This window comes from Balearica regulorum, chromosome 2 (genome assembly GCF_011004875.1).
Source record: "Balearica regulorum gibbericeps isolate bBalReg1 chromosome 2, bBalReg1.pri, whole genome shotgun sequence".
Classification (NCBI taxonomy): Eukaryota; Metazoa; Chordata; class Aves; order Gruiformes; family Gruidae; genus Balearica; species Balearica regulorum.
Genome location: NC_046185.1, coordinates 168,433,012 through 168,445,626, shown reverse-complemented (window position 1 = coordinate 168,445,626; position 12,615 = coordinate 168,433,012). Strand labels below are relative to the sequence as shown.

The window sequence follows — 12,615 nt, the reverse complement described above, 5'->3', positions numbered from 1 at the left end:
TGAGTTCTGCACTGAATCTGCCCAGATTGTCTTTTTTGCATTTCCCATATGGGGGTGGGTTCATCTCTCACTGTGCAGGAGTTGTGATGCTTGTTTCCCCATAGTACATTCCCATGGAGCTGCCCTGATACACCTGTGCAGGATGTCAAACAGTCTTTCTTTCCTGAGAGATCACTCTGCATGCTTAGCACAGATTAGCCTTTGTGAGGACTGCTCCACAGCTCAGCTTCTTCTAGACTGGACTTATGGCTCGGTACCCTGGTTGTGCCCTGATGCTCTAGGGGATTAGGTGAGATCAGAATGAAGTTGCTTTGGGAGGAGGGGGTAGACTGTGCCAACCAGCAGAGATTCACGAGAAATTGGTCACTGCGAGAATGACCCAGAAGCACTCGGGTTATAGTAAATAGCAAACCTTAACTCAGAGCTCATGCAGGCACTTTTCCAAAGTGTCTTGAGACTGCCCTGGTCTGTGTGAGTCTGTCTTTTTCCAGGTCCGCCTGTGTCCTTGCAAGTCTCCAGTGAGTTCTTAGTGCTCAACACTGCAGTGCTGTCCTGTTGCATGTCCCTGGCCCCATGTCTATGTCCATCTGATTTGTTCTTACCAAGCTATACATGCCCATGGGCTAGAAGCAACCTTTTTTTTTTGCCTTGGTCCACTCTTCAAAACCCTTAAAAAGGGCATATAGTGTGACAAACTGAATCAAAGCGTTCATAAAAAATATCAGTAATGCCTGTGTTTGCTGTTTTCTCTTTTTGTAAGAGAACAATGACTTAAGAATATGTGCTCTTTTCTCTCATAGGGTGGGGGACCACGAGGAAGAGAATATGTCTGGTCTATGATGAGTAGTGCAGGTTTGATGGGGGAGGTTTTTTGGGCAATGGAGGCTGGCACCAGTGTGCAGACCTGTGTGCATTTCTCTTCCTGTGTTGTTGTGTCCCTTGGCAGCAGTGCTGCCAGGTGGTTGCTCTGGTGCATCATTAGACACTGTTCCAAATAGCATAGGCAGGAATGGTTCGGCACTCAGAGGAAAATGAGCTGGTGATGGATAGCTCTGGTGATGCCAAAGCTGTTAAAATATGAACCTGTGAAGTGCAGCCAGGGTTCCAGCAAGGGACTCTCATCCTCTCTGTGCTCAGGTGCTGGTGTGTGGGGACAGTGCTGGTCCTTTCCCTTTTCTGGCTTGGTTTGAGGTGGGTTGTTGTCTCTGAGTAATGGTAACTTTGAGTCTGTAACTCACGGCAGCCCAGACTCCCTGCCTGGAGATTGGGAGGTGAGCGATGATCAAAGGTCAGACAGGCGGTCCCCCATGAGCACACACCCTGCTGTCTGAGGCTCTGTTATCCCTGATGCTGCCAGCACTGTAATGGGACTGAGGGGCCGCGGTGTCCTTAGAGCTGTTCTCCATCTATGTTCTCCCCAGCAAGGACTGTTGCAAATAGTTTTGTTTCCTTGTTTGTTCTCTCCATTTAAAGTCTGTTCACTCTGGAGTCCTGCATGTAGCCAACAATAATGCTGCTTCCTTCATCTCCCCTGCTTGGGATTGTGCAGTGGGGGAGGTATTAACAAGTTAATTATGTGAAAAAGTAAGTCTTATATCGCCCTGGAGATTACAGATATCAAATAACAATGGGAGTCAGAAGAAGACATCTTTGCTCTAATGCTCTCTCCTTGTATTACCTGCTGCCATACGTGGGGGGAGACTGAAAGACCTGCTGTCTGGTAAGGTGCTTCCTAATACCTGTGTATGGAGCTGCAGCCAAGTACTGTTTGAGCCCCAGTAACTGACCCGCAGTGTTCCCAGTGCTGAGAAGCTTGGGACAGGGCAGAATGCTTCTCTGGGGCCTGAGGGCAGAAACGGGATGGGGACAAAAAGTGTGTTTTCACATAAGCAATGTCTGTTGGGCTGGGCTCAGGACAGTTACCTAGTGGTACCTTGCATGGCCTCCACATGGGAGGAAGATGCTTCCATGTGGCCCCACGCAGGGTGTGGGGCTGGAGAAGAGGATGACATGGGCAGAGTGGCCCCATGAGGAATGGCTGCTGCAGGCCACACGCCGTTTTCCCATTAGCGAGTGTTTAGTTCAGCGTTTTAAATAATTGTGTCCTCGGAATGATATTTAAAATCCATTTGGGAGGCAATGAGGCGGGAAAGTGCCTGTGCCATTGTGATGACGCTGCGCAGGCCGTGCCACACATGCATATTACAAACTCGTTACAGGCTCGTTTACACGCACACCACTCACTCCCCACACAACGTCTTTCCAATGCTCCTAATGTTTCTTCCCCACCATGGCTGCTGCTGCTTGGTACTAGGGAGAAATTTACTTGGTAAGGCAGGCTTGGTGTCATCTGCAGCACGAGGAGTGAGGGGCATGGCCATGGTAGTTGGGTGCTGGCTTTTGGAATGGGAATGTGTGGGGCATGCTTGGTGATGGGACTGTGTCTCAGGTGTCCTGTCCTTCACCTGTGCTCCATACTCAGTACAGAACTGTGCTTACTTTCTGACAAGCCCTTGCACTTGTGTTATTGCAGGCTTCAGACCTCACAGCCCCAAGGCTTTCAGCTGCTGTGCTCTGGGCACAGCTGGGAGAAGTGTTGCAGCACCTGTGCCAGGCTGCCTATGAAGCTGAGCACCAGCACGTGTTCTTAAATGTCCACAGAAAGCTGCATGAGCTGGATGGACTAAGCATGAGGGAGCAGATGGAGCAGCAGCTTCAGCCGTGGCTCCCTGAGTGCTGGTTAGTGGCTGAATGGGAGGGTGGCTTTGCTGCTACCCCTTATCCCCATTCCTCTCCAACTGCTGCATGGGCACCCTCAACTATCCTCCCAACCTGTGCAAAATAGAATTCCTATGTGGTAGCACAAGTACCACTTTGTCCTTCTCCTGTTGACCTTGGTGACATGAGCAGTATTCAGGCTTCTCCCCTTGTCCTCTCCCTCCTAATAACGTTCAGCCCCTTCTAGACAGGGTCCCAGGTATGGTTTTGCTTGGTGCCACCTTGTGAGCAAACACTGGGGTGAGGATCAAGCCTCCAGGTAAACTTAAAGGCATCTTGGGTTCTGGCATCTACGCCTCTTGCACAATGACCTTGCTGGCTGCTTTTCTGAATAGGAAATGGATGACTCTAGCATCCTTTTCTCAGAAAAGACTGCTGAGTGATATGAGGGCAGAAGAAAAGCTGGTGTAGGGGCCAAAGTTGTCAAATCAGAGGAGGAAGGGCAGGGTATAAAATGGGATCTGTCTGTGGTTGAGGCAGCAAATGTTCTCGGTAGGGGGAATTTTCCCCCATCCTGCCCCAGGATGAGTCTGGATTTCCAATGTGTTTGGGAAATGTATGTGGTGGGATGGTCTCAGGATGGGGGGGTTTAGGTCTCACCAGCTTATGCTGAAGGGCTGCTAACTGTTGTAAACTTGGGCAAGGAGGTGCTTTGCACTGAGCTTGGATGTACTGCCTTCATCCTTGTTCCTGCCAGCAACTAATGGAGAATTCTCAAGGTACTGTCCAAGGAAGGGGGCTGCATGCTGTGGTTGGGAGGGGACTGGAGCTGCTGTAAATGCAACACAAATCAAGAAACCAGAAGCTGATATTTAGTGGCTGGAACTTTAGACTTTATGTGCATGTGTTTATAGATGGCTTTATGTGGTGTATTGCCCTGATTGTTCCCTCCCTCTGCATGTGCCTGTGAGTAGGAAGGCTCCAGCTGAAACCTTAACCCTGCTTTCAAAGAACAGGACTATCTGTGGTGGGGTTATTCTTCAGGACACTACATTTCATCTTCTACACATAGGGCTTTGGGTATCTGCTCTCCATTTGCCACTTATTTTTGGCTACAGCTGTGGTGCAAGAGGCATGAGCCCATCCTGGGTTTCCAGTTTCTTGCTTATTAGCATTATCTTGGTGTGGATGGTGGGCAATGCCAAATGCAGGCATTTGAATTTGCACGTGCATGGGTTGCTTGGCTTTCCTTGCTGAGACCAACTGGTGTCTGGTGTGGTGGAGGTTGGGAGAACCTGGCTGCTCTGTCAAGCCTAACTTTTCATGTGCATTGTGGTTCAGCTCATCCATGCCAGGCTGTGTTGCATGTCTGTCAGCTGCCTGTGCAGCTGCCCCCTGAGGGGGATGGCTCAGGGGTGCTGTAGGGAACAGGGTGGGCTCTGCTGGGGGGAAGGAGGCAGCAGTTCTTCCCTGATGGTGGCAATGGGCTGAAACACAAGTGGGGAGGGTGTGAGATGACAATGAATGAGGGCATGAGAGATGTGATGAGATGTTCTCCTGACAGATGTGGTGTGGAGATAGGCTTAAGGCAAGAGCCCCAGTGTTCCTGGATAGAGAGGTAGGGCAAAATGGAGCTGGAAGTGTGAGTCTGGTGAAGTTCAGCTGCCCCATCTTTGCAGACTGAGACTAGCGCTATGACCTGAAGCTGATCAAGACAGAAAAGAGGTGGGAAAAGAGATCTGCCTGCAGGTGACGGGTGTGGGCCCTGACTGTCTTGAATGTGCCCTTGTGGATCTTCCCACCTGGCAACTGTAGGTGTTTTGCTTGGAGATGCTGAAGGGGAATGAAAAGGCTTTTGTGATTCATGGAGTTTGAGAGCAGAGCCCTTCAGGCTTAGGAAGGTGTTTGTGGCTGTTTCTTCCTGGAGAAAGCTCAACTTGCCACTGCTCTGTGCAACCTGTGTCCCTGTGCAGGAGGGAGTTAGGCTGGGAATGGCTAATGTGTTCCTCCAGGGACAGCATTCTGTGTTACAGCCAAAAAACAGTGGGGTGTTAGAGGTGAACCAGGAGTCTGCCAGGTGCTATGTTGAGGTCTTTTCTCTGGGTTGATGATGAGCTGTTGAGAGAGTGAGCCTCCGATACTGAACGTGGCAGCGGACCAAGAGGATGAGAAGCCACACAAGGCAAAGAAGGCAGTAAGGTCAGGAAGAGAGCCCAGTGTTTCAGGCACCATAGGTAGGAATGCATAGCTAGTGAATTAATAATTCAGCAAGGCTGCGGGTCGAGTTGGGGCTGGGTCACCTGGATTTGACTGTTTGGGCTAAGTGTCTGCTGGTGTTCCCCACTTAGACTGCTGTACTCTAGCTCTGGTTAAGGCCTGTCTCACTGGCTTCTGGCACTGCAGCTAGTGAAGTTGCTGCAGCTGTCAGAAATCTAGGCTGGGAATGAAGTAAATTAATCTTATAAGAAACCTTCTGGGGAGAAGGAGGTGAGACCTAGAGAGAGATATAAGTGGGTTGTCAGCTTGTATATTCAAACTTCCCTTCCAGCTGAGTTAGAAACCTATCAATTTCTAATAACGCAATTCACAATTCCTGCCACGTGCTATCCTTGTCAGGGCCTCTTCATGAGAAGCTGGCTTGCTTGTGTCAGAAGTGAGCCTGGAAAGCTCTTCTGAATGACTTTTTGCCAAGCTGCTCCTGAGCAGCAGAGAAGGTAGTATGGAGGGTGGCTACTGCTCCAACCCATGTGTTGCCGCACAAGAGAGGTCCTGAGAAACATTTGAAGGACAACCTCCTCTACGCACAAGAGGGTCTCTAACCTGGTCCCCACATCACAGCCCTACTTGTGAATGAGGGCTTCAGCTCACTAATGTTGTCCTGAGGATCAGGCATGTTCTACTTTTCCTTGGAGCCTGGTCTGAAGCTCTGTGAGGTCTCTCTCTGCTACCTCTGCTCACAGGAGAGACTCTGTGCTTGCTTGAATCAAGGCTTTCCCAAAACAGCAGTAGCTGACTACTGGTTATTGCATTAACCTTTTACAGACTAGCAGGATCTAGCTGCTGGTCCCCTTTCTTATGCTCAGGGTACAAGTTCTTTTGGATCCCTCTTTCCTTTCATCTACTGTATTGTAGAGGTGTGTACTTTTGCTTTTGGCTTCAATCCAACATGGCAGCTTCTTTGTACCCAGCAGCTTTAACAGCAAAACAACCATGGCTTATTAGTGTTTAAGGTAGAAAATTAAGAGCCAATAGTTCAAGGCTTGAAAACAAAGTGCACAGTATGGGCTCCAGTAGCTTACTATGTGTCATCAGAACCTTTTGGAGGTGGCAGCATTTAGTAAATCATGTTAGTGTATATAACCAGCTAACATCTGCATGAAATTGTGGTTTCCTGGGTGGTCTGTGACCTCATAGCACTGTATACTACATCTTTAGGCTTGTAGGTTCCACAGATGACTCTGCCAGTAACAAAGTACTCTCCCTAAATCTGTCTTTTTGGGTGCAGACATGCTTTGTCATGCACATGAGCACGTGCAAATGGACACACTTGCATTACTGTTGGGCTAGGGGTTCCAGCACCCTTGCTCTGTCCCACATCATGGACAGATTTCCACCTTGTCTTGTTGTACCAATTTGGGTAGCTGCTGCATGGATGAGTACCTCAGTTTTGTTTTAACAACTGTCTCTCTTGGGGAGATAGATGGAGTTATCCACTCAACCTTATTCTCCTTGCCTTGTCCTTAATTGCTGCTTCTTGTGGGGAAGGTGTGATGTCTGGAGATGTACCAACAGTGAGTGGTCCCCACTTCTAGCAAGGGTGGGTGGGTTGGGGATGGTTGTTTATGCACGCTCTAGGGAGTGGCTTCCCAAAAGCCAGTGACTGTCAGCCTCTGACCCCATGCAAACCTGTAGGCAGGACTTGATCCTCTGAACTCCTCTACTGTCTCTGAGTATGAGACATTCCAACATGTCTCTTGTGCTCTGTTAAGCAAGAAATATGTTGCAGCCTTTTTGATTTCACTTTGTTCACCTTGGCCCCTGACAGGTGTAATCATAAAACAAATAGATGATTTAGTAAGAGATAAAACAAATATCTTGCAATAAGAGCAATGATGTTTAGAAGCAGAGAGATCACTGGGGAAAAAAAATTGCAATGCTTTTTTTTTTTTAAGGGTGTGCATCCTCTTCCCTCTTGTCAGCCTTGGGTCATGGGACTGCATGTGATCCCTTTCACTCTGAGGACCCTCTTCTTCCTCACAGACAAGGCATCTGAGGAAGGACTTGCTAAAGGCCCTGAAATCACTGGGGCCAGAGGACTGGGTGCTGCTGATCTGTGCATCAGACAAACCCTGTGCCCCTGATGCAAAGGTATTATGCAAAACCAGTGAGGAGGAGCCTGTTTTTTTCTGCACCCAGACTATGCAATCCGCTATGGAGTGTGCAGTGAGTGGGGCCAGTAAACTGGATTTGAAGGTAAAGCCTTGTGCCAGTAGCTGGACAACTCCTGCCAGATGACAGTGCTGACGGGACAGATGGTCCTGACTTCCCGCCTGTGACCTGTCAGGCAGAGTAAGCAAAGGACCTGTTGTGCTGTGGGGCCAGGGCATATGCCAGAGCCCTGTCACACGAAGGAAAGGCCCTGCTGGGAGGAGCAGGGTGTGTATGTATGCAGTTGGTTGCATTTGGGGTTTTTTGTTTTGTTGTTTTGGTTTGGGGTTTTATTGTGGTGGGGTGTTTGGGCTGGGTTTTTTGTTATCCTTGGGAACAGGAGGAAATCTCCAGGATAGCTGGTACAAAGGCAGAAATACACACCCACTCAGCCCAAGGTCTGTGAAACAGTGCAAAAGCCCTGCCTGCCCTCTGCCAGCATTTTGGGTGTGATGGCTAGGGACCTGGCCTCAGCCCAGCAGTCAGGGTGTTCCTCCTAAATGCCCTTCCTGGATGGTTGTAAGGTGTGTGAATAGTGCTGTGCATGAAGGACCAGGTCTGGATTCTGTACCCAAGCCCATGGCTGGGGGAAGCATGATGCAATTGGTTCCAGTGGCAGGAGCAGCAGGGGGTGGAAAGGCAGGTTGGAGAGAAACTAAGAGTGTTCCTTTAGTTTCTCCTTTTCCTCATCTTTAAGAGAATCCAGCCTTCTCTGTATTCCAGGTTCCCCAAGTTGGGGCTGTTGCACTGAGCCACTCATCTGGCCAGAGGAGACTGGCTATTTGTCATGCTCTCTCTACCCTTCCTGCCGTGGTGTCCTCTCACGGATGCTGTGCTTTGTTCAGACACCTGGCAGTGACTGATCCAAAAGCAAGTCGAGGGTTCTTCCGAGCAGCAGCAGGTTGGGCATCAGTGCCCTGGTCAAGGTGTTGGAGGGTTACAGCCAAGTCCATGTAGTGCAAGCTATGTGCATTGGTGCTGATAGCCAAGAAGCATGTAGTCAAAGTATGAGCTCCTGCAGCTGCTGAGCAAGGTGGGTCCCATCTACAGGGAGCGGAGCCTGGTGGAGTCTGCAGGTAATTCAACCTATCCCCTCTGCCTTCTGCTTGACTGTTGTTCTCTGGTTGGTTTCAGCATGATTGTCCCATTTCCTTTGTGCTTTGGACAAATGGCTAGCCCTTCCTCCTGCCCCAAGCCTGTTTCTATCTTCTGGGCTGTGACCGTCCTTTGCAGTCTTTTTTTACCCCTTGCATTCTTGCTCTGTCTGCAGGACTGGTAAATGAAGATGGCTGTGGGCAAAATGTGGCTCCAGGCACCGTAAGAGACAGCAGAAGTGAAGGAGGCACAAGAGAAAGACAAGAAATGGCTGGGGTGGAGGGGGTGGGAAGAGAAAAAATAAAGTTAATAAATAGTTCTGATGAGCTCTGTACATGCTGTCTTGGAACAGGGCAGTTGTTTGTTAGTTTTGGCCACTGTCTGTGTGAAGAAGGGGGACAAATTGCTGAGTGGGTTTGGGAGGGGGGTGTGTATAGAAGAAACACATGCCTCCTAGTCGTGTATACAGATAAACTTGCGATGAGCTTCTGTGGTGAGCACATGAAGCTTACCATGTGTGAATGAGGGTGGAGAGGTCTCAAGCCTTACAGTAATGACATCTACTGCCATTCTTAGTGCCTACATAAGTCTGGGTACTTCTGGATCTGCCAGCTTTTTGCTGGTCTTGCTGTACAAATGGGATAGGGAAGAGGAGCAACTGAGTGCCTCTTCTGCAGGTCCTGCAGCAAATGAGGGGGTGAGGCAGGCCCTAAGCTCCTTCTGAGGATCAGCAGCTCCTTCTGGCCGGTGTGCTCTAGATGTGCCCTTCTCTCACTCTCACACCCCTTTCTGGGCCTTCAGTTCGTTAAGTTTGAATGTGGATTCCAAAGTGGGGCTGGAGATAGGGCCACTGCATTCTTCTAGAGAACAAGTGTGCCTATGGCCCCAGTGAGATGCTGCAAACTGCACGTGGGCATAGAGCAATGGAGAACATGTCTGGCAGTTCTTGAAGGCAGCCAGCAGACCTGGGCCTGGTTCATGGACCCTTCTGGGCTTCCCAGTTCTTAAATAGTCCTCTTCTCTGCACTGGAAATAGCCACCAAAAAGGAACACAAGCAAAGCCTAGCTCCTGGTCTGATCAGCACCTGCAGCCACACCAGAAAGAACTCTATCACAGTTTGGAACCCAGTTGACAAGGTAAAGACTAAATGGGCTCAGATAACAAACAAACCAAAATCCAAACAACTCTTCCAAACAAAGAAAAAAACCCAACGCTATAACAATCCCTCCCCAATAACAAAGAAAAAAATCACCCCAAACCACCTTCTAGTCCCCTCTATATTTAATATTAGCAAGTGGCATAACTTGCCTGTTTTGCAGGATAGATGGTGCAGTCCAGGAGATAAGTCAGGTGAGCTAACATGATGACTTCTAACAAAACCTCATTGTCCAGTGGAACAGTACGGTCCAGGAGAAAGGGGGTTGGTGTAGCAGTTCCAGGTAGAGGTATGTGGTTTGGGGGCATGGCCACCCCTGTTAGCCCTCAGGCACTCTAGCAGGTCTCTGCTGGGTCACTCCAGCAACCAGACACTCTCAGTTATAGGACTGGGTAGAGAATACTGGTTGAAATTCCCACAGCAGCTAATGAGTCTCTGTTGCCATTGCTGGTGCTCACAGCCTGTCCAGCTGGAAGGTTCTCATGTTGGCAGGGACAGAGCAATTAACAGGTTAGTTACAGGAGAGTAATTTGAGGGTAAACAAAGTTCAACAGGTCCCAAACCTACATCAAGCTAGCACAACATCCTAGCTAATGGGACCTACTCTATGTCCTGCAGAGTGAGCTGTGGTAACTGGGGCAGGGGGATTCAGCATCTTTCACCCCTCCATATGTGACCTGCTAAGGGGTGGATGGCGTAGCTGGCCATACTCCCTTCAGAACCCTGAAGACGCTTGCCAACCTCTTAAGGTTTGCATGGAATACTGTCTTCCTTATTGCCAGGAACCTTGGTCATGTCACACAAGCTGCTTTCCCAGGGCTTGCCTACGTGCCCTCCTTTGCTCTGCTCCGCTGTGCCTAGGCAGCCAGCCTCGCCGCCCTCCTGAAGATGCAGTTCCCAAGGGCAGTGTGTGGGGCTTGTGAGGGTTTCTTTGGTCCCTGTGGGGAAGGTCTTGGTGCTCAGTCTATTATGAGTCCTGACGCCTGCTCTGCTGCAGGCCTTTCCCTAGCTACCCCCACCATGATTGCCCTCACCTTGCTCCGCTTCTTTCCAAGCGCGAGCCCAGTGCAGAGCAGAGATTTTGCAGAGCAAACTACCGAGCACATAGCGAGTGTTTCAAGGCTGCCTGCTACCCCTCTCCTGTGCCTAATCTGTGCTGGTGATCGCATCCAGCAGCTGAAAATAAGCTCTTGGAAGGAAGGGAGGTGGTGAAGGGGAACTGCCAAGCAGGACTATTTATACTCGGTGAGTCAGGCCTGCGCCTGAATCCAGCCAGACACTGGGGAGCTGGAACCCAGGAGCAGCCTGCGAAGGAGAAGAGGCTCTTGCCTGCAGCAGCTTGTTTACTGTAAGGTTCAGACTTGTCCGGTTTGTTCTGCGTGATGGACTGCACCTTTCCCTTCAGCTCTGCCACACAACGCTTGCTGCAGCTGGATGAGGAGCAGTTGGATCAGTGGAAGCACTCTCGGCGTATCAGGCCCCAGCACCACCACAGCGAGCGCAGCCTGAGCCCGGTTGGCCGGGGATGCCAGAGCAGCCGCCTGGAGCCACTGGAGTGCCGGGATCTACTGGTCCAGAATGCGCTCTTCACTGGGGACCTGGAGATGGTGCAGAAGTACTTCACCAAGAGTGCAGCCATCAATCTCATCATTGAGACCAAGGGTGATGAGCTGCGCTGGACTAGCAGGAAATTTGGTGGGTGTGCAGGGCTGGGACGTGGGGGGATGGGAAGTGCCCAGGATGGGGACCAGAGAAAGAGCACAGACACCTGAGAAAAGTGTTGAGAGGAATCCCCAGTGGTGGAAACAGGGTGGTGGAAGAGGGACTTGGGAAGAAAGTCTTTTGGATGAGGAAGGAGGATTCCAGGCCTGTAGAACAAATGGCAACAGGCTTGTTGAAGGTGGGCAGAGGCAGATCTACTAGGAAATGGCGAGAATAGGGTCTTTGGAAGGGCTTCTGGAAAGGAATGTCATCAGGACTGTCCTGTTAGAGATTGCTGGGATAGAAGTGAAATATGCCTGAGGTGGAGACAACGCTTGGGTGAGAAGGCATCAGGAGGCATAAGGATGCTTTTCCTGCCTTATGTCTTAAGTTGGGTCTGTTACTTCAGTTCATTAGAAACTGGAAGCTGTGACATGCTTTGAGAACAGCAGAGATGTCTCAGTGGTGCCCTTCAGGCAGAACTTAGCCCATATCCTGAGGAAGAGGTATGGCTGTGCTTCAGCCGTGTAGGCAGTTGCTTGGGGACCAAGCCATGTTTGCTCTGTATCTACCTGTTCCTGCTGCTATGGTGAAATCCAAGCGTGAAGCAGAGCCATTGCGATCCCTGCTCCAAACACTGACTTTGACAAGCTGCAGGGGGGTTGATGTGGGAGAGTTAACAGTGATCAGCTGGAGGGGAGCTTGCTCCAGAAGGAAAGCGTTTGTTGTTTTGCTTGCTTTCACGTATGGGGTTTGCACTCTGCAAGCTGTTCTATTCTGTGAGATAGATTGGGCAAGGGGAACAGAAATCCAGTCTACGAGAGAGATGGTGGAAACAAGCTTGTCCTGAGTGACAGGAGGTAGAAGCTAGTCATCCTTGGTGTTTCCTCCCATCTGTACACCTCACTGTACCTTGCCCAGGTATATTTTGTGGCTACCATGCATGCTTCCACACTCTCTGGTCCATTTTGCTTTACCTTCTCATCAATGTCATCTATGAACTTTTCAGTAAGCAGCATAGCTGATGGGTTAAAGGGAGAGATGTGCTTAGTAATCTGGAAGTGCACATATCCTTGCTGCTGTCTGTTAGTGTGGTGCAAGCAGACTCCCAGAACTTAAGATGGGGAGTGTCAGGTGTGGAGGGGCCATAATTGCGCCACTCTTTTCCACAGAAGGTTAGTGGCAAAAGCCCCCCTGTGCCAGAATGGAAGAGCTGTTGATGAAGGCCACTTTCCCAGAGGTGTGGGTTCTTTTCAAGTGTCCTGGCACGCAGCTATGCAGCACGCTGATGAAGCTTGACTATAACTGAGTGTTTTGTGGGGATCCATGCTAGCAAGAGACAAACAGAGAGGGTGGGCTTGCAGATGCAAGTGCTGCTGCTTGTGGGTGATGAAGATTGTTTACTGAGCTCTAAGATTTGTAGAACCCAGGTTTTGAATTGTTACAGTCTACTTAGGAATAAAAATACAAAAGATATTACCCTTTGTGTAACTGATACCACTTGTCAGAAAAATAT

At 49.8% G+C, this 12,615-nt stretch overlaps 1 protein-coding gene across 3 annotated transcripts in view; it reads left to right on the top strand.

The window, feature by feature from the left end:
- ASB10 (ankyrin repeat and SOCS box containing 10) overlaps nucleotides 1–12,615 on the top strand; it is a 34,649-nt gene that overhangs the window by 3,796 nt on the left and 18,238 nt on the right. For 2 of the 3 annotated variants that reach the window (XM_075746996.1, XM_075746994.1), the window contains exons 4-5: nucleotides 2,662–2,739; nucleotides 10,804–11,093. In XM_075746996.1, coding sequence (XP_075603111.1) covers nucleotides 2,690–2,739; nucleotides 10,804–11,093 — 340 coding nt within the window. In that variant the 5' untranslated portion in view covers nucleotides 2,662–2,689. The remainder of the gene's footprint in view (nucleotides 1–2,661; nucleotides 2,740–10,803; nucleotides 11,094–12,615) is intronic. The other variant, XM_010304299.2, reaches the window with a different exon arrangement.